Raw genomic sequence first — 20,106 nt, 5'->3', positions numbered from 1 at the left:
AATATACCCTTCAAAATTCTGCCTATCCAGTGGCTTAAGGAAAGCATAACATTATGCCACCAGAAACTACGAGGTTTGTAACCAGTAGCAAATTTGGGGCTCTCAATTCTAGGTGCTGAAGATCAGTGAGAAGGAGCAGTGACATATTACAGCTGCAGGAGAGAAAGAAAAGGTTGCGGTCACCCACTCTGTCACCATGCCTGCCACTAGTGTACAGGGAAGGTGATGCATAATCACCTAGAATCATTCTGGAGGAGGTCACTCACTCTTCTTTCATAGCCAGAAAACTTGTGCCATGACAGCAGAATTACTGATTCCCCTACTCATTACCATAGTACATCCAAAAAAGAGAGGAAGCTATTCAGAGATTCCAAGCCCAGAAGGGACCATTGTGATCATCTAGTCTGACTTCCTGTATAACATAGGCCATAGAACTGCGCTATATGGGGGGTAAAATGAAGATGTGCATTAAACAAAGGAACTTAGTTCACACTGGGATTATTAAGAGCATACAAGAATTTAGATGTATAAGAGCATCTGTATAGATCATCCTGTCTTTATTGTAGCTATCATAATTTCAAGCAATATCTGTCATAGTTTCTTTTTACACATTTACTGTAACTGAAATTGTAAGGGCACTATAGGTCAAATTCAGCCATACCTTATCTCACACAAAACACCCACTAACTGCAGTATTTGGCATTATATGAATAAACCATGCTTTAAATGTGATACACAGAAGTTAGACAAAGCCATCATACTGAATTATAAATGCATGATTACCTTTCCTCTAATCATGATATTTTTATACATTTATAACATGAAAGGAATATATGACGGATCTGAGAAAAATATAAATGACAGAAAACAAACAAAACCCCACAAATTTTTATTCATGAGACTAATGGGATACAAAATAAATGTAGTTTGGTTAATCAGATTGAGAGACAAGTTCAACAGAGTTGATAATCCAATAACAAATCAATTTGAAACTATTGTATATTTTGAAAAGTTACTGTACCTTTTGCTTCTATAGAGGAAACATCATCACTACTGGAAGACAAAACGATTGGTACGTCAGTAATATATGTTTACATTTTGCCATATTCTGTTACTACAACCAACAAGTGACCAGTCTACAACATGGTATTTAAGAAGAAATATTTTTAAATGTAAACCCAAAAGTCAAAATGAAAAATAACGAGCTAAATATCCTGAAAATCTGAAGAGTAATTCTGATGTAGGGCTTGATCCTACACACCCTCACAGAATAGTTTAGCCTCCTCTGGGCTGCAAAACTTTGTTCTAATTCTGGTCGTGGGCTTGGTGTCGGGTAGCTGGGTAGTGTTTAGTGCCCTGTGACATAAGATTCGATGATCTGGTGGTCCCATAATGACTCTGTGCATAGTCTCACTGGGGAAATGCTTTCATAAGTAAGGTCTATTCTTGTGAGAAAGGATTTGCAGGATCAGACATAAAGACAGTAGAAAGAACAACTAGTTTAGGTGTTGACTATTATGAAGAGAAAAAAGTATAAAGGATTATTAAGTAACCCAATCCATGTCAAAAATGCTTCAATGCTTTAATAATAACTTTCATAGTATAAAATTTTTCTTTAAAAATTTATTTTTACGGAAACATTATGAATCTGCGTATAAAATGGCAGAATGTAGCTATCTTATAATATAATCAGAAAAGCCAAGTCAGAACACAATGTCATTATTTGTTGGGGTATCCAAAGGACAGCAAATGTATTATAAAAACTAAGATCCCCAATCCTGCAAACACTCAAACACATGTTTAACCTTAAGCACATGAGTACGCCCATTAACTTCAACAGAACGACTCACTTACCTTCAATTAAACTATTTAAGCATGAGCACAAGAGTCTGCAGGTCCAGGGTTTAAGACACATGAGTAACTTTATGCATGTGAGTAGACTCACTAAACTCACTTTAAGTACTCTCACATATAAAGTTAGAGAGACAAGGTGGCTGAGGTAATATCTTTTATTGGGCCAACTTCTCTTGGTAAAAGAGACAAGCTTTCAAGCTTACACAGAGATATTATCTCACCAACCTTGTCTCTCTAATATCCTGGAACCAACATGGCTACAACACTGCAAACAACATATCAAGCTATTCATATGCATGAGTGTTTGCAGTATCAGAGTCTAAAGCTATATTACCTTTTCAATGCTTTATTTGGTATCCATATTTCTACATCCCAGTAAGTTCAAAATACATTAAAATCACATGAAATGTAATGAAATGATGAAGACCATTTAAAAGTACAAACATTTCTGAAGTGTTTGTTTCAAGCTCCTTAAAAGAAGAACAAGTAGCACTTCCCCATTAAGCAACTCAATGCACTATAGTCCTGACTTTCAATGTGTATCCTATCAAAAACCTGGGGTGAAATTCTGGCCCCACTGAAATTAGTGGCAAAACTCTCACAAGGCCTCTCTTTTGCTCAGACTTCCAATTATATGAAAATACGTAATATGGACGTATTAGATAAGGATAAAAATTCAATTTTATGTGTAACCTAAGAAACCAAGGCAAAAAAATTTTTAAGTGACTAGTGATGTAAAGTGTCTGAATTTGTGTATGTTCAATCCAACATACCGCAGAAGGGCATGATTTTGCACTTTCTGAAAACCAGGACCATTTATGGTGTCTCAAGTTGAGTTGGGCCAGGTCTCTGAAGATGAAAAGCCAGTGAATGAATCTATTGTGCGACACAGCGATTCAAAATGTAAGAAAATACAAGGCAATACTAATATCTGGCAACCCAGTGCCAAACTATATAATCATCATCAAATTCTCCTCCCAGTAACACTAGTACAATGCTCCTAGTACCACTGTGAGGAAAACCTTTCATCTAGGCATAACATTCTGGCATAAACTAAATCCTCACTCTAACCGGACAGATTGATGGTCTGAAGTTCATTTTTATTCTCTTTTTCTTTATACTTACCACATTTTCTTTCCTTTAATTTCAACCATTAATTAGATCTTCTTGATCTATTACACATTATCAAAACAACAGGTGTTTTAATTTCCATATTCACACCTAATTAACTTGACAATCTGCCTTTTTCCTATTGTTTTCTTATATTATTCATCAATAACATATGAATTATCATTAACACTATTTAACACCTTGTTCATAAACCTACTCTACTGTATAATTTCTTTTCATTAATGCCTTGTATCACTTCAGTCCAAGCTACGTTAGTATCTCTTCCTCAGTTTCTGGAGTGGTAAGGAAATAAAGGAAGGGAAGGCAATATAGAGAGAGGCTTGATGTCTTGAACTGTTGTTTCCTTTGATAGCACTTACCTAAGTCTTGTAATGTGGTGCCATTTTATTTTTGTCTTTTTACAATCACTGCTTGCAACATAGCTCAGTAACAGAACTGGTCAATTTTTTAAATTTGAAAATAGCTTTGAAGAATGGCCTATTTTTCAAAAAGAAAATTTTCATGGAAAATTTGCATTTTGTTTGAAATTTTTCAGGTTCTGATTTTTCATTTTCCTTCTTTCCCCTTTCTCTTCCTGTTGCGTTCCTTATTCTATTTTTTCAATATCAATAAAAATGGGGAGTAGAAGAAAAAGGGGGAAAAGAAGAAGGAGAGAAATAGGTTGGGGGAAACAAGAAACCAAACCCAAATTTTTTCAGGGAAAATGTCAAAACAAAGGATTTTTTAAAAATTGCAAAAAACGATTAATATTTTTGACCAGCTCTACCCAGTATATATTTAAAAGAGTAAGACACACAAAAGCAAACTGATGTATTAACACTATGAAAACAGTACTGTATGGGCACTGGTTTGTTCACAGTGTGCCTCACAGTGAATTCTGTGTTCAAATATCAGAGAAACATACAATCACACTGGCTCCCTTATAGATAGTGCTACAGCATGAAACAACTCTCTGATTATGCAAATTTAAGACTGAAAAACCTCAACAGTGTTCCGTTAATTCTGAGAGTCAGTGTTCAAATTGAAGTAGAGTATACACAGATTTCCCTGCCCCAATGTGTTCATTAAGCTCTCTGCGTTCTGCTAACCAATACCTGCCAGTGTTGATTTTTAGGCTTGGCTCATTAAGATATTTTGGAAGAACAATTGTGTTGCTTTTGTTATTGCACCAAATGACAAATATTATCAACAACTGTTAAGAAACCCCAAACTCACATGTGGGCCTGATTCCATGCTACAAATCACAAGGAGCAAACCAATGAACAAGTGCTTGCACAAGGCTATCATGCCTGTGTGTGTGATTGGGATGTTTCAAGGTCCAAGCAGAGAGACTCCATTTATGGGGTACCTCAAAATTATCTATCACACATCAGTTTCTTACCCTCCAGACCCAGAGTACCTGCCCTGACGCCGGGAAGTCTGAAACTCCTGCATTTCCCTCCACAACTGGTTGAGATAAACCAAATCTTCAGTTATAGGGGATCTGGTGAAGGATGTGTCCAATCCTTGCAGTTGTTCTAAATATTTTTACAGCTACAGAGTCATCAATCTTATAGCTTTGCACGGTTGTCTTAACAGCTGGTACTGGCCTTGGGATCCCTCTATAGCTTCAAAAGCAATTTGTCTAACTGCCAAATATACTTGATGGACCTTGACACAGGACTCCCTAACACTATAGACTTAGCAGCCTTGCTCAGCTGGTCTTGTGACATAGGTAGAGCCTTGTGAAACTATTTTTATTTTTTTTATAAATTTTTGTTTTATTTTGGGGGGATTTTTTTGTCCTTGTGTAACCCTTACACCTCGTGAGTGTGGTGTTCTGTCCCATCTAGTGGCACCGAGACTACTTAAAAAGAGAGATAAAATGAGTCTGCTGTACAGCCTTAGCTGACAAGCATTGGCTTTTAGCTCATGAGGTAGATTCTCATGCACTAAGTTCCAGAGGTCCCCGGTTCAATCCTGCCTGCCAATGACTGGGGTCTGTCGGTGTTACACTTATGTTTTACACATTTTATCCACTCAGGAACTCGCCCTGCTGCGGGGTGACTTTTTTGCTTTTTTTCCTTTTATACGTTGTTTTTTGTTTTATTTAGTGTTACTGAATATTTGCAAAAAACATGGAGCTCTAGACATGGGTGTACATCACAAAGCTTTCTTGGAATTTGTTTTTTAAGCTGCTATAGTTGGAAGATTAGCTTTCCAGCATTTGCGGTCTGATCCAATTCCTAGTAAAGTCAATGGGAGTTTCAAAACTCCCAACACAGTCAATATGAGTCTCTCCATTGACTTCAGGGGGAGTTGGATCAGGTCCTTGGTATATTTTTTTAAACTAAGTACTGATAAAGTAACTAGAGCTGGGTGGGAAATGGTTTTCTCAAGCTGTGAGAATTTTCTGGATTTTGAAAAAAATTTCTGTCACAAATCAGAATGAAATGTCACAATTTCAAAAATTTTCACAAATCAATAGTCCAAAAATAGATTTTTGATCAGGTCAAATCAAAATGTTTCATTTCAGTTCTAACCTTTCTCTGTTTTTAACCTTTTTTAAAAAAAATATAAATGTAAAATCAAAAGTCACTTCAAAGGAAAAAATGAAACTTTTCAAAAACGTCAAAACAATGTTTCAACAATTCCAAATGTTTGATATTCAATTTTTTTTAATCGGGTGATTTGTCAAAACCAACCCTTTGCCAGAAACAGTTTTGGTTTCAATGAATTAGCATTTTCCTACAAAAAATGTTTCTGCTGAAAATTCCTTACTACCTGTAAAAGTAACCTCCTAAATATAACAGTCAAAGTGCTTTTTCAGGGACAAGAGCTATGCACAGACTTCTATCTCAAGTTGCAGAGCACTATACCCCTTTTACTAATTATTCCACTTGAACTCTACTGGGAATCCATGCAAATCAACTACAGGAGAAGACAAAAAGCACAAAAATCCATGCAGAGCAACTAGAGGAGTCAAAAAGCATGAGACAACGGAAGGAATTAAGATTTTGGTTTCAAGGAGAAAGACCTCAAGGTAAAACTGGCCTGCCAAATTTGTTCCATCTTCTCCCTCATGCGTCACTACCTTTTACTACCCTGCACTTTATAGATATACCCACTGAAAGCAATCAACATACTCTCTTCTTGTAACAATATCATGTGGTATGTGGGTAGGTTGAAACATCATTATTTGCTGGATCAGTAATAAAACAATGCCAGTTTAGCTACCAAAAAACCCACCAACTCAACCCAGCTAATTTAAGAATATCACTACAAATAAGTTCCTTAACCAGTCATCTTATAATGTGTCAAGACAGAATTTACCTCTTATATGATTAAATTATTCCCAGCAGTAATAACATGAAATTTAAATATGTTGCTATATATCTGATTACTTGCAGGATCTATTTTTTATTAATTACACAAATGTGTTTAGATTACTTCCATGTTCCTTCTACACTCTTCACATACTAAAGAGGGATGACAGATTTAAAGCTGCTGATCACAATACCACAATCACAATATATAATTAATCAGACCAATTCTTAAACAATTTTTGTCTAAGTAAGGAGTAAAAATCAGGCTCTTGTAGTTAAGTTACACATATCCCTTAATGTTGTAGAGATAAGATTAAAAATTAACAAGGTCTGTTAATGTACAACCAGATAGTTCAATATGCCGTTATGCCACTTTCTGTTTGCAGCCAATTTTGGTATATGCCAGTTACTATTTATAGTTATTGGTAGGCATTAAAAACAGTGCATCGCTATATATACAATTGCTAGCTGTTCCTTCCCAATTGTAACCTGTCTTCTCAAAAAAACAAATGTAGGTTTCTTCCAGCTATTGGGGTTTTTGGAAAATTGCATCAACATACAAAATGTAATTCTTATTACTCAAAGCATGCCTGATACATATATGTATGATATGCCTCTGTAATGCAAATGTGTGCAATATTTTGTGTTATACTCAGAGTGCAAGAAACTGAGAAACTAAAATGATGGACCAACTATTTTTAAGATAACTATAAGTAAAGAGAAGTTCAATTTGTGCTGAACTTATTAAAAATCCACAACCTATCCGATATAATCAATATCATAATGGATACTGATATCTTTAAAAAGCAAGGGACAATCTAAATCACAGGCTCTCCTCCTTCCTCAGTTACTGCTGCCAGGGACTTTCTGCTTTGTTGCAGTGGTCATCCATGAAAGAGAATACTGTTTTCCAGGGGCCGTTTTTTTTCTAAGTATTTAGACAGTGCAGTAGGAACCATACTTGCAATACTGTCTTTTAATTGTTAGTTAAGAAGATAATCAAAATGCCACACTGTCACTAAAACAACTACTTTACTGGTGCAGAAAAAACAAAGACACAGTTCTTAAGAAGCACAAAAAGAGTGCTAGCCCAAGAGAGCAAAAAGCCTGAGGCAGCAGCTGGAATGGAGTATGCAATTCAGATTTTCAATTCAATTTTCCAAGGTATTACCATTGTTTAAAAAAAACACACTATTATTATTTATTATTATTATTATTATTATTAAATATTTGTTTATTGGTAGTAATAGCAGCTGTAGTAGTGAGCATTTATACAGCACCACAAAAAGAGGTGGTAACTGAAGCCACGGAAGGAGAGAAGGCTTTGGGAAAAAACAAAGGGAAAGAGGAGAAGGGGACTGAGAACAAAGCCTGGGCCTGTTAATGGCCGCAGATTTCTCTGACCCTTTTCAACCTGTGTTGAAGCCAAGGTATGGCTCAGAGATTGTGCACCACTGAAACCAGCACAATCTCCTTCCAGCAATGCACAAAGATGAGACACCCACATGACTCTTCCAGATCTGTTCGCTGACTTTAATACTTCTAACCATGAGGTAGTGTTGATGCATTTGCAGATGTTGGCAGGGCTAAATGGAGTTGCTTTTAAGGGACTCTATTCATTTCTCTTTGCAACGACTGTTTTTACAAGATGACTGTTCATCAGCCTAAGGTACTCTCATTTATAGGGTTCAACAAAGGTCTATGTTGTCATCTCTCCATTCTACAATTCACCCTAAGATGCTGCTGGGGAAAGAGTGAGATATTTAGGTTGCTGTATCCATCAATACACAGATGACACAGAGCTCCATGTGTCTCTCTTGTCAAAACCAGGCCATTTTGTAACTCAGCTTTCCCAGCGTCCAGTTGAGATGAGAGCACAAGCCTGTTCTGGAGAATTCAGGAAACATTTAGAGAAAATGGCAGATTTAATATTAATGTGTCGCTTCTACTATCACTGAAGTTCACAGTTCAGAAGTTTTACTGGATTTTGAGCTGCTTTTGGACAAATAATAATGGTAGTCCTGTTGGTTTTTTCCATTGACTTCACTTGCCAAGGAATTCCTCCTGGAACTAGCTAGCCATTATCTACCTAGCCACTAACACCCATGTTTTTGTCTCACAGAGATTGCATTATTGCAGAGCACTCTACAGAGGACTCCACATAAATAACATTTGGAAAATTCAGGTAGTGCAGAATGCAGTTGCTTGCTTACTCAGAGGTGTTTCATGAAAAGAAATCACACCTATGCTCTGGATATTTCACTGGCTCCCAACTCATTTCTGGGTACAATTTAAGGTGTTGGTATTGACCTATGAGTCTTTTATGGTTTCATTCCTAAGTATCTAAAAGCCAATAGAACTTAGTTGCTTTAACTTGCAGCTGAGATCAACTGGGCATCATTTGCTGAAGATCCCTAGAATTACTAGCTTAAGTCGGTGACAGGGTATTCTCAACAGAGGGCCCTCAACTCTGTAATTCACTTCCCCCTTTGGTCTGGCAAAGCCCATATTTTTTAACCTGCCAGATCAACTGCAAGGATCACCTAATCACTCAAGGCTTTCCTGAGGAGAGCAGGTTAAGCAGGGGAAGACAGTCTTTTAATGTAATTTTCTGACATTTTCTTAATATAGATTACTATTGTTATTAATCTCATATAGTAAGGGTGTTTATGTTACGTGTCAGGTTAGCCACACAGAGACAGAGGCCAAATGGACACTAGCAACAACAACTTAATTGTAAAAAAAAAAAAAAAAAAAGGTACATTGTCTCCAGCACTAGGGAAAGATGTGCTGCAGTATTCTTCACACAAAGCCACCTATTGACTAAACATTGTAATGCAATTTCAACTTTCCAACTCTCTCCCTTTTAATTTTTCTTTTCTGCATTTTAACAATTTTAAAACCAGAAAACTATTTTTTTCAAACTAACTTTAAATCTAAACAAATTTTGGTCTGTTACTCATCCCTAAATCATACTGTTTGTTTAACTATGCAGCCAGAACAGGTAACAAGGTGGTGACTAGTCTGCCTTTTGTTTGCAACAGCTTTCTCTGGGAGGTGTGGAACAGGTGAATCTTCTGCTCCTGGTTCTGCATCTGCAATCTGTAGTGTGCTCAGTTTTGATTGTTGAATCAACGAACTGAAGAGATTGACGGTTTTGTTGAAAGCCCCACTGTCTATCTCAACAGTGTATGATCTGGGTGTAATGCTTCCAGACCAGGGCCAGCTCATGCCAAGACCCAAGGCCTCACTGAACACTGACAAAGGCATAGCTGAAAACCAGTCTGGCTTAGCTGTGGGTTAATACAGTTAAAACAGATATTAGTGTTATAAGAATGTGTTTAGACTTTATGAAATACTTGTAGGATGGTGCATGCATTAATCCTACTTATAATATCTGTATCCCACGGTATAAAGTTATATTGAGTGTCTGTATTGTAAACCTCTGTAATTGTGTAACTCAGCAAACAGGAAACGAAGCATTAATTAAAGTGCTCATCCTGCACACAAGATGGCTCACTGAAGGCTAATGAGACATTGCGTAGCATCAAAGGACAGAGACCTAGTCAATGGCATTCCTAACTCAGTTCAGGAAGGGGGGGCATGTGCACAAACTCATCCCAGCAGCTTGGATTTTGAGGTGAAGGGGATAAAGATCCATGACAAGGAGAAACGGGGTCTCTTTATGCTGTCTCGACTCTGAGGGCAAAGATTTCTAAACATAAGCAAGAGATCCCCATGCTGCTTGACAGGGGTCAGCCCTAGGACATATAGAGCCGCTTATTATAGAAGTTTATATTACCTTTTAAAATCTGAGACTGCAACTCATTTGTGTGTATGTTTCCTGTTTTAATCCTGTAAACAACTGATTTCTTTTTCCTAGTTAATAAACTTTACATTATTACATGACTGGCTACAAGCATTGTAATTGGTTTGAGATATGAGTATAATTGATCTGGGATAAGTGACTGGTTCTTTCTGTTGATAAGGATAGAAGTTTCCTGTCAGTTATCAGTTTAAAGGAACTCAATCCACAAAGATATCTGTAGTTCTTATATGCCCATACATTTGCCACGCACTCCTTTTAAAACTGTGCATATTCTTTTTCTGTTTGTAAGTGGACGAGAGCAGAATGCACCACCAAGGCCATAGCTACTGGAACCAGCACAAACCATTGAGAGTTTGTTTACATCATAGAACATTAAAAGTAGAGCAGTTGAGATCACTTCTTTTACCTTTTTGAAGGAAGTCTCCTGATTTTGTACCCATAGCCAGGATGTATTGGACCTTAATATTTTATCAGAGGTTTTGTCACTGTAGAAAGATCTTGCAGGTATCAGGCAAGATAATTTATCATCCCCAGCATGTATCTCAGTTCTGGTACATTCAATTCTCTAACTGCTTTTACTTTCTCAAGGGTAGGACTAATTCCATCTTTGGTTACTATCTATCCCAAAAATTCAATTTGACATAGGTGGAAAACACATTTCTCTTTATTTAGCTTGAGTACAGACTCACTGATTAAGCTCAGAACTTTATTGAGGGTTTTGCTATGTTCTCCCATTGATGACCTGTATACTAAAATGTCATCCCTAAAAATGACAACCCCATTTATGTTCTTAAGCAGCTCTGCCATCTTTCTTTGCAAAATTTCAGGAGCGCTGGTAATCACAAAAGGTAATCTTTGAAAGCAAAATTTCCCAAACAGCATAATGAATGTAGTCAGTTTAGCACTCTCTTTGGCTAAAGGAATTTGCCAGAAACCATTTGAGGCATCTAGCTTGGAGAATACAGTAGCTCCTGCCACTTTAGGGAGGAATTCTTCTAGTACTGGGAGGATATATTTTTCTATCACTACTGATTCATTAAGTCTTTTATGATCCACCCAGATTTGTATATTCCCATTTTAACTCATAACAGTTTAACTCATAACTCATACACTCATACTATCAGTGTATACTATGCAGTGCGCTCAGCAATTTTCTCAATTATATCATTCTTTTCCATTCTCTTTAACTAGTTTCAACTTTATGAAGTAATGGGATAGAAATTATGAAGGGCATATGTATGCTATATGGTTCAGCACTGTCTCTTGAGATGATTTCTACTGGATCTCCTTTTAAAAGTCCAATATCACCAAATATTCCACCAATTTCTTCCACTTTTCTCACTAGACCCATCATGGCAACCACACTAAGAGTATGCAAAAAGGAAAGGAGTACTTGTGGCACCTTAGAGACTAACAAATTTATTTAAGCATAAGCTTTTGTGAGCTACAGCTTCACTTCACGATGAAGTGAATACAGACTAACACGGCTGCTACTCTGAAACCTGTCACTAAGAGTATGGAGATTGTCAGCCTCCAATACTCTAATCACATATACATTAAAATTAAAGTTACGTGGGCAATTCTCAAACTGTGGGTCAGGACCTCAAAGTGGGTCATGACCCCATTTAATGGGGTCACCAGGGCCAGCATTAGACTTGCTGGGACCCGGGGCTGAAGCTTCTACCTCCACCTGGGACGGCGGGGTTTGGGCTGCAGCCCCCACTCTCCCCACCCAGGGCTGAGGGGTTTGGGCTCTACCACCCCGGCCCCTCTCCCTCAGGTCATGTAGTAACTTTGTTGTCAGAAGGGGGTTGCAGTGCAATAAGTTTGAGAACCCCTGATCTACCCAGCTATTTTTAGTGCCATAGCATGGGCCCTGAAAACCCAAGTCTGTCAACCTGGGCTCTGAGACTCACTGATGCTCACCATGTAGATGTACCCTCAGCAATCACTTCCCATACTGCCTTTATGTGGCAGACAGTGGCAAAATGCCCAGTTTTTGTGGATTTACAGCATTTGGACTGTGATCTTTTCCATATCTTGTGCATCTCGTCTGAAAAGTGTTAGACTTTGCCTGGGGCTTACCCCACATTGCTTTGAGTACTTATTACAATTTCTTTTTGCAACTGTGTTATATCTCCTATAGTGATTCTGTTTGTAAGTCACTTCCTCTAGGTTACTTTCTGGTGGCCACTGGTCTCTGTTTTGATTTTTAATCATTTCCAGATGTCTTGCCATTTCTATTGCTGTGTGAAGGGTTAAATCTCTCTTCACTTACAGTTTCTCTGAAAGTCCCTGATCTAAAATGCCAATCACTGCTGTCTCTAACGTTCTCTTCACTTTTTGTCTTCAAAGTCACAGTTTTCTGACATGCCATACAAGCCTCTCATAAAAGAATCCAGACTCCTCACATTTTTGGACATGCTGGTAGAAACATGCTCACTCATAAACCACATTACAGTGAGGTATAAAAAGCCCATAAACTTAGCCAGCAGCACAGCATAATTGTTCTTGTGGGTCTCCTCTCCAAAGGCAAAGGATTTAAAGATAAGTTCAGCTTTCCTGCCCATGGCCATAGACTACAGAACTACATTGCACCTCTCCACTCTTCTTGTGGAGTTTAGTTGTGATGCGGAAACATGCAAATTGCTCCTTCCAATCAGGCCAGTCTGATGGTCTGTTGAAACTGAAGCTCTCTGGTGCATGGAACTTTGGCAGTTTGACAAAATTCTGCAGTGTTTATTGTTTGTCTTCTGACACCGTGTCAGGTTAGTCATGCAGAGGCAAAATGGACATTAGCAATAATAACTTTACTGTAAAAAAAGGATTGTAGACTGTCCTCAGCACTCCTCACACTGCATCACTACACATTATAATGGAATTTAAACTTTCCATCACAACATGCAAGTAGATAACTCAGAAAAATAAATGGCAGGATCAATGTAAAATTTGATACATGAGTATTTTATTGAAAATGTGTCAATGCCCATAACATTGCAACTGGCCTCCAGTCTTTTCTCAAAGCAACTCAGTAAAAACGTTCTAAGTACAAATAAACATTTTTATGTAATAAGCAGCTTTCAAACTTTAAACTGTAAGTTATTTCTGTAGTGGAATGATAAACAGGTAAATGAGGCTGTAGAATTGACTTTAGTTTTATCTTCACACTAAGCAGAAAAGTGCCAGAACATGGATTGCAGACATTTTCTGCTTGCACTTTTATTAGCAAAGAAGTTGCTGTTAGATAAATCCTGAGAGCCCGGAGAGAGGCTATATAGTCAGTGGTCGCCTTTTTCATCTCAAGATGCCACAAGACCCACTATTTTCATTCCCTTCCTGCCTCTCCTCTCTCATCCAGGCCTGTGTTTGGAATTCAGCGGATCAGGACTACTTGCTGCTACTTCTGCTTATCTGATGCAATGGGTACAAATAACCTGGGCAATAAATACTGGGCATTTAGCTACAAACATTAGTAGTTCCCCAGCAGCTCCTATACTTACCTTGATTCTTTAATACAAGGTAAAACTGTTTCTTCCTAGGACTTTCAAGGTGGTCAATGGAGTTTTCACATTTTGCTACCCATCAACTACTACTGACATACATTTGAGACTCTGAACATTGGTTTTACTAAATAAGATCTAATCTTCATTGGAAAGTTTCCATTCTTTGCTTTTTTATTTTCTCCCCACCTCCTTTCAGTTGAACAGGAATATGCCCCAGTGAAAAAGAAAAAGAAAAAATTGAGATGCAACTCAAGATAATGGATTGTTACCCAAGACCAGCCATTTACTATCTAGAGGAAAAGGATTTTAAGACATAATTATTATGGGGCAACCTCATGTATCTCAGTGTGCGCAATAAATGAACCAGAGGATTGTTATTCTGAACCTCCGGCTGCTACTAGAACAGAAAGTGAAACCGTTTTGCAGATAAACTATGGTTTAGGCTTTGCAGGCAAAGCCAAATGTTTATGCACTCATTTTAATGTTTTTTTCAAGAATTTTTCTGTGACTGTTTTCTTTAAATCAGAAAATGAAAAATAAATATTTAGATCAGAAACTTCATCCGGTTCTGCACTAAGTTTGTGCACTTCATCTCAGAAGATAAAGATGTGAATTTCTGAAAAAATTAACTTTGACAAAATGAAGTAGAAGCGCCTGTCCCCGTTCCCCACCCCTCCCCTGTTATTATATCTAAGATCCATCGCTTTAGGATCTGATCATCCATCTTGCAATAACGAGTGTATCTGTCTCCTCTGGTAGGGAAGTGCAATTATCCCCATTTTACACATGGGAAACTGAGGCAAAGGGTATATTAAATGACCTGCCCAAGATCATAGGGGAAATCTTGGGCGGAGGGGGAGGCAGTTCCCCGTGGGACGCAAGCCGTGGCTCTGGGCAGACAGGCCGGGCCCAGGCGCAGTACCTGCCACCAGCCCCTTCCACTCGCGGTAGCCTCGAGCAGGGCTTGTCCATCTCTCCCTTGCAGGCTGGTACCCGAGAGGGATGGAGGCATCGCTCTGTCTGGAGGCCTCCACTTCCCCCTCCGTCAGCTTCCCGGGGTTGCAGTGGAGGAGGGAGCTTGTCACGGTCCGCCCGGGCACCCTCCCCCTGGGAGCTCAGCGTGCGTGGCCTCCCCGGCCCGTGCCCTGCAATGGCGCCCTTTGTTGTCCCCGTGCGGCGGCCGCCTCCCAGCCCCATCCTATCCCGGCGGCCGCCCGGGCTTCCCGCGCACCGGCCCGACTCAGCCGCCTCCCCTGCGGCAGAGGCCGCCCAGGCCCGGAGAGCGCGGCGCTTTGTCCCTGGTACCCAGGCTCCTGCCCCAGATTCCCGCGGCCGGGAGCAGCAGGGCTGCCCGTCCCCGGGCAGCCAGGTGCGCCCCGCGGGCGGCCCCCGCCGCACGCCCAGCCCCAGGACCCCGCCGCACGCCCCGGACCCCGCTGCACCGCGCGCCCTGGACTCCGCTGCACGGCCTGGACCCCGCTGCACCGCGCGCCCTGGACCTCGCTGCAAGCCCAGGACCCCCCGCTGCACCGCGCGCCCTGGACGCCGCCGCACGCCCCGGACCCCGCTGCACCGCGCGCCCTGGACCCCGCCCCACGCCCTGGACCCCGCTGCACCGCGCGCTCTGGACCCCGCTGCACCGCGCGCCCTGGACCCCGCTGCAAGCCCAGGACCCCGCTGCACGCCCAGCCCCAGGACCCGCCTGCTCACCTGCCCTGCACATCCTGACACTCCTGGCCGCTCGTCATCGTGGCCGGGCCCGGGCAGCAGCGGGCGCGAACAGCTCGCTCAGGCTGTCGAGGCTGCAGCGACAGGCGCCGCCCGGCTACACGCCTCAGCGCGGGAGAGGTGGGGGGGAGGATGGGGAAAAAACAACAGAAGCCTCCGGTGGGGAAGCGGCCGGGTTCCCTCCAGCGGGGAACGCGCCTGCGCCGCCGGGCTGCTGCTTGTGCGGCGGGGACTCGGCGCCTCCCGCCCGCAGCGCCGCGGGAGAGGGAAGAGCGGCTGCAGTCGGAGACTGGCCAGGGCCCCGGAGGCGGGGGAATCCCCGCGAAGGAGATGGCAGCACCAGCAGGAGGGACCGCTGAGCAGAAGCGCATCCACCGCCAAACGCAGGGTAGAGCCCAGTGTCACAGCTCCTGGAGCTCCATCGCCCCTGCGCTGTCCGGGGCAGGGAGCAGCCAACCCAGCAGGGCTGGCGAGCACCTACAGGGCTAGGACTCAACAAGTCAGGGTTCTGGTCCTGGCACTGCGTGCGGGGAGACCTTGGGCAAGTCACCTCTCTTTGCTTCAGTTTCCCTATCTGTGGACTGGGTATAATGAGCCCAACCTCCTTTGTAAAGCACATTGACATCTACTGATGAAAAGCCTTATATAAGAATTAGATGTTATTGTATTATAGGTACTTATATGGCCCCATTACTGTAGTACAAGGGTGGGCAAACTTTTTGGCCCGAGGGCTACATCTGGGTGGGAAAATTGTATGCAGAACCATGAATGTAGGGTTGGGGTGCGGGAGGGAGTGCGGGGTGTGTGGGGGTGTTGCCGGCACCCAGTGCCGAGAGGCTGAACAACAGCTTGAGTTGGTTCGTTACCCGGTGTGCTACACCCAATAATCACAACGGGGTGGAGAAGCAGAAAAGTTTATTTGAAGCTTCAAATAGGTACAGGGAGATTTGAATCTCAAATCCTGTACACAGAGCAGGAAGTTACACAGGCTTTTATACATCCTTTTTCCCAGCATACTTATCCAATAGCAAGCTGCCCCAAGTATCCATATAGCCAGCCAATCCAGTTCCCAGCTAGTTCCCTGGTTCTCTGTATCATTTGTTAAACTATACATAAAGCTGCTTTATTCAGCATTGTTCTTCCATATCTCCCCTGTTTGGCCTTGCTTAGTTTCAGGCAGTCTGACTCTGCAGCATATTGTTGCAGATTCTCAGCAGAACTGCTGTGAGTGCCTCCAGGCGGGGGGGCCAAGGACACTTGGGCCTAGTACGCAGAGCTGCTGCGAGTGCCTCCAGGTGGGAGGGGGAGCCAAGGACACCTGGGCCTAGTGCGAGGGGGCTTCATCGACACTCGTGGTCTTCCATCCCCTCGAGTTACCTAGTGGCCATGCCCCAGTGTCCCCAACAACTCCCCCCTTTGAGAACACTCAACAACCTTGGCTCTGAGTTTTCTCACTTGGGCTACTTATTTCTTTACAATAGGACTTTGCATAAGCACTTTGTGATAGCCCTGAAGAGAATGACTTATTAACTTTTGCAAAAGGGCCCTAACACATGATACTGCACGGCATAATACCAGTAATACAAGCAATACAGGAAAGAGAATTTTCAATAGCAGGCTAAATAAACCACCAAGCCAAGACGACAAACCCCAGCCTGAAAACAAGGTTTGCAACCAATCGCTCTCGGGGGCAGTATAGGCAACCTGTGCTCCAGCTTGGGCATGGGCCTCAGCCTGTACCACCTTTTCATAGATCTCATAACTGCTATCATTTACCTATACACAACATCGGGGCCCGACAAGGGCACAAACCCCTCCTTGGGATGCCAAGAGATAGTCCAAAACCAGCCTGTTTTGGAGGGAAAACGTCCTGAGCTGCTGTACCTCTTTATTTAATGTTTTTACTGCTGACCCTCAATCACTAACCGAGTCCTCTAACTCTAAGGCAACTTTCTCAAGTACCATTTGCAGCCTTACAGTATAGCAGCCTATGCATGCCATGGCTGGTCCGGAAACCAGTGGCGCTATTCCCAGTACAGAGCACCCTACAAGCTTCTCGGTTGTGAGGGGATTCTTCATATTGCCCTCCAATGCCGTAGTCAGTCGCCGCAGGGTCTTTTCTCGTGACTCAACAGAGGTGTCTCGGGCATTTCTAATCTTTCCTTTGGGCAGTGTGGCAGTTATTGACAGATGAGGAACTTCATGAGCTATATAACAGCTACCTGTCCAATTGGCTGGCAGCACCTTGTAAGCCTTTTGGCCACATACAAAATAGTGACCCTGTAGGGCCCAGTAAGGACTGTTTCTTAAGGGGATTCCTGGGATATTTAAGGCTGCTTTTCCAAACAGTTCATATGCCCCTAGGGGGACATCCCATCCTCCTGATTGGGTACAAGTGGGGGCGTTTCTAATTGTGCCGTTCAAATTACACTCGCCATAGGGACCACTACAAACCCACCATTGGCTTGCTACATTGGAGATATTAACGGGACGGCAAGTTACATTTCCAAACCCCTTTTGTGGTAAGAGTATTTGTAAGAGTTTCCCTAAAAGGGGAGGAACCATTACACCCACACTGCTGACCTCCCCTGTTGGTCTTTATCCAGTACCCATCAGCCCACTGTGTAATAACACAGGAGCTTTTTCCCACAGGACGCCCATAGTGATCAGATTGGTTTCGGGTAAAACATAACACTTTTTTAGTGAGTACTGCAACTGAATACTCCTGATCCTGATAGGTGGCCTGCTGTAAAGAGGTCTTATTCCAGAACGGCGAGTCCGTTCTTTCCTGCTCTTTGGTGGTGGCTAATTCTGCTAGGGTCAGGGGCAGCATGTCAAGGGGCATTCCCATTTGGGTGCACAGTGGAGTTGGAGCACATACCCAGCAATCAGTCTGGTTTGTTAAAGTAGCAACATGGTGCGCAAGCGAAACAAAGGAGTTATGCTCCCGATATGCACAGTTTGGAAATACCAATACAGAGAATAACAATGTTACCCAATTAATTATCACCAGAGTCTTCCCAACCCAGGGCTTCCAGTACCTGGGTGGGCCCATTTTAGCATTAAGGTGCCCGCTATTTGTGTCTTTTAAACAGTAGATTTAGCCCGAGATCGTCACTAGATGAGGAGTCAGCAGGTTGGACGGTCCACTGTTCTGCTGACGAGGGGGCGGGTACTGCCTTCAGACGAGAGTGATGGATCCAGTTCTTGTGTCCCTCCATCTTTGCCGCTGTATGGGAGATCAGCAGGACAGTATAGGGTCCTTTCCACTTTTCCTGGAGAGGCTCGTCTTTCCAGGTGCGAACAAGCACAGAGTCACCGGGCTGTAAGGAGTGGAAGGGAGTGTCCAAGGGGAGAGGCTGGGAATCCTTGGTATACCTGTGAAGAGACAAGAGAACAGCAGACAGGGAACACATATACTGTGACAAAAAACCATTACCCAACTCCCATTCCCCTGACAGAACCGGGTGCCATTCATAGGCCATGCCCTTCCAAACATAATTTCAAAGGGACTGAGCCCTAATCTACCCTTTGGGAGAACGTGGATACGGAGTAGGACGAGGGGCAAAGCATCAGGCCATCGCAGTGAGGCTTCTTGACACACTTTTGAGAGATGCCGTTTAAGGGTCTGATTGGTACGCTCCACTACACCACTGGCTTGCGGTCTCCAGGGCGTATGGAGTTTTCAGGGGATCTGTAAGGCATGTGAGATGCTTTGAATGATTTTTGACGTGAAGTGTGTCCCGTTGTCAGATTCCATCCACAGGGGGAGTCCAAAGCGAGGAATGATCTCCTTAACAAACTTGAGGGCCACTGTTCTGGCAGTGCAGTTACGGCATGGGAAGGCTTCTGGCCATCCGCTGAACCGATCCACTGTAACAAGGAGATATTTGAACGCTTGGGTCCGGGGAAACTCAGTAAAGTCTATTTGCCACACTTGTCCAAGGCCCGGAGTGGGTTCTAGGGCAGCTGGTGGCACAGGATGTCCCAGTCGGGGGTTATTCTTTTGGCAGACTAAGCAGTCCGCTTGTACCTGGGGTCGGAGTCTGGAAGTGATAAAGTATTTTCTCATTAGCTGGATAAGTGCTTCCCTGCCAGCATGAGTGGTTTGACGTAGTTTCTGCAGCACTGGCCGGATTAGGCCCTTTGGTAAGAGGATCTTCCCTTCTGGGGAATGGAGCCATCCCTCCTTTTCCCGGAGACCGAGTTTGTCAGTTAGCTGTCTCTCCTCCCCAGAGTACTGAGGGGTTGGAAGCTCCCCTACTGATGGGATAGGGGCATGCATATGGGCGTTCTCAGTCTGAGGGGATGGCAGGGTGGCAGCATGCTTAGCCTCTCTATCTGCCCGGGCGTTACCTCTGGCCACATCTTGATCCTCCCTTTGATGGGCTTTACAGTGTACCACCGCCACTTTCAAGGGAAGTTGTACGGCTTCTAGGACCTGGAGGATTTGGGGCCCATACTTGACTGGGGAGCCTTGGGCTGTTAGCATTCCCCTTTGCTTCCATAGGCCAGCATGAGCATGCAGCACACCAAAAGCATACTTTGAATCAGTAAAAATGTTGACCCGCTTTCCTTTTGACAGTTCAAGTGCACGGGTCAGGGCTATCAGTTCGGCAAGCTGGGCAGAGGTCCCAGCAGGCAAACCTTCAGCTTCCACAGTGTCATGAAGGGTCACAACAGCATAGCCCGCCCTCCTTTGTCCATTTATTACAGTACTGCTACCACCAGTGTACCACTCATAATCTGCATTTGG

At 42.7% G+C, this 20,106-nt stretch overlaps 1 protein-coding gene across 19 annotated transcripts in view; it reads right to left on the bottom strand.

Annotated features, from left to right (window-relative positions):
* The window catches only part of LOC102943562 (NACHT, LRR and PYD domains-containing protein 1b allele 5), a 39,235-nt gene extending 23,505 nt beyond the window's left edge, over nt 1-15,730 (bottom strand). For 3 of the 19 annotated variants that reach the window (XM_043522145.1, XM_037908559.2, XM_043522146.1), the window contains exon 1: nt 15,333-15,617. In XM_043522145.1, the coding sequence (XP_043378080.1) occupies nt 15,333-15,345 (13 nt within the window). In that variant the 5' untranslated portion in view covers nt 15,346-15,617. Of the gene's footprint in view, nt 1-1,021; nt 1,054-15,332 lie in introns of all 19 variants that reach the window. The other 16 variants (XM_037908554.2, XM_037908553.2, XM_037908546.2 and 13 more) reach the window with 10 other exon arrangements.
* Between the last annotated feature and the right edge of the window lie 4,376 nt (nt 15,731-20,106).

This window comes from Chelonia mydas, chromosome 9, assembly GCF_015237465.2.
Source record: "Chelonia mydas isolate rCheMyd1 chromosome 9, rCheMyd1.pri.v2, whole genome shotgun sequence".
Classification (NCBI taxonomy): domain Eukaryota; kingdom Metazoa; phylum Chordata; order Testudines; family Cheloniidae; genus Chelonia; species Chelonia mydas.
Note: the sequence above shows the minus strand (reverse complement) of the source record. Positions and strands in the feature narration are given on the sequence as shown.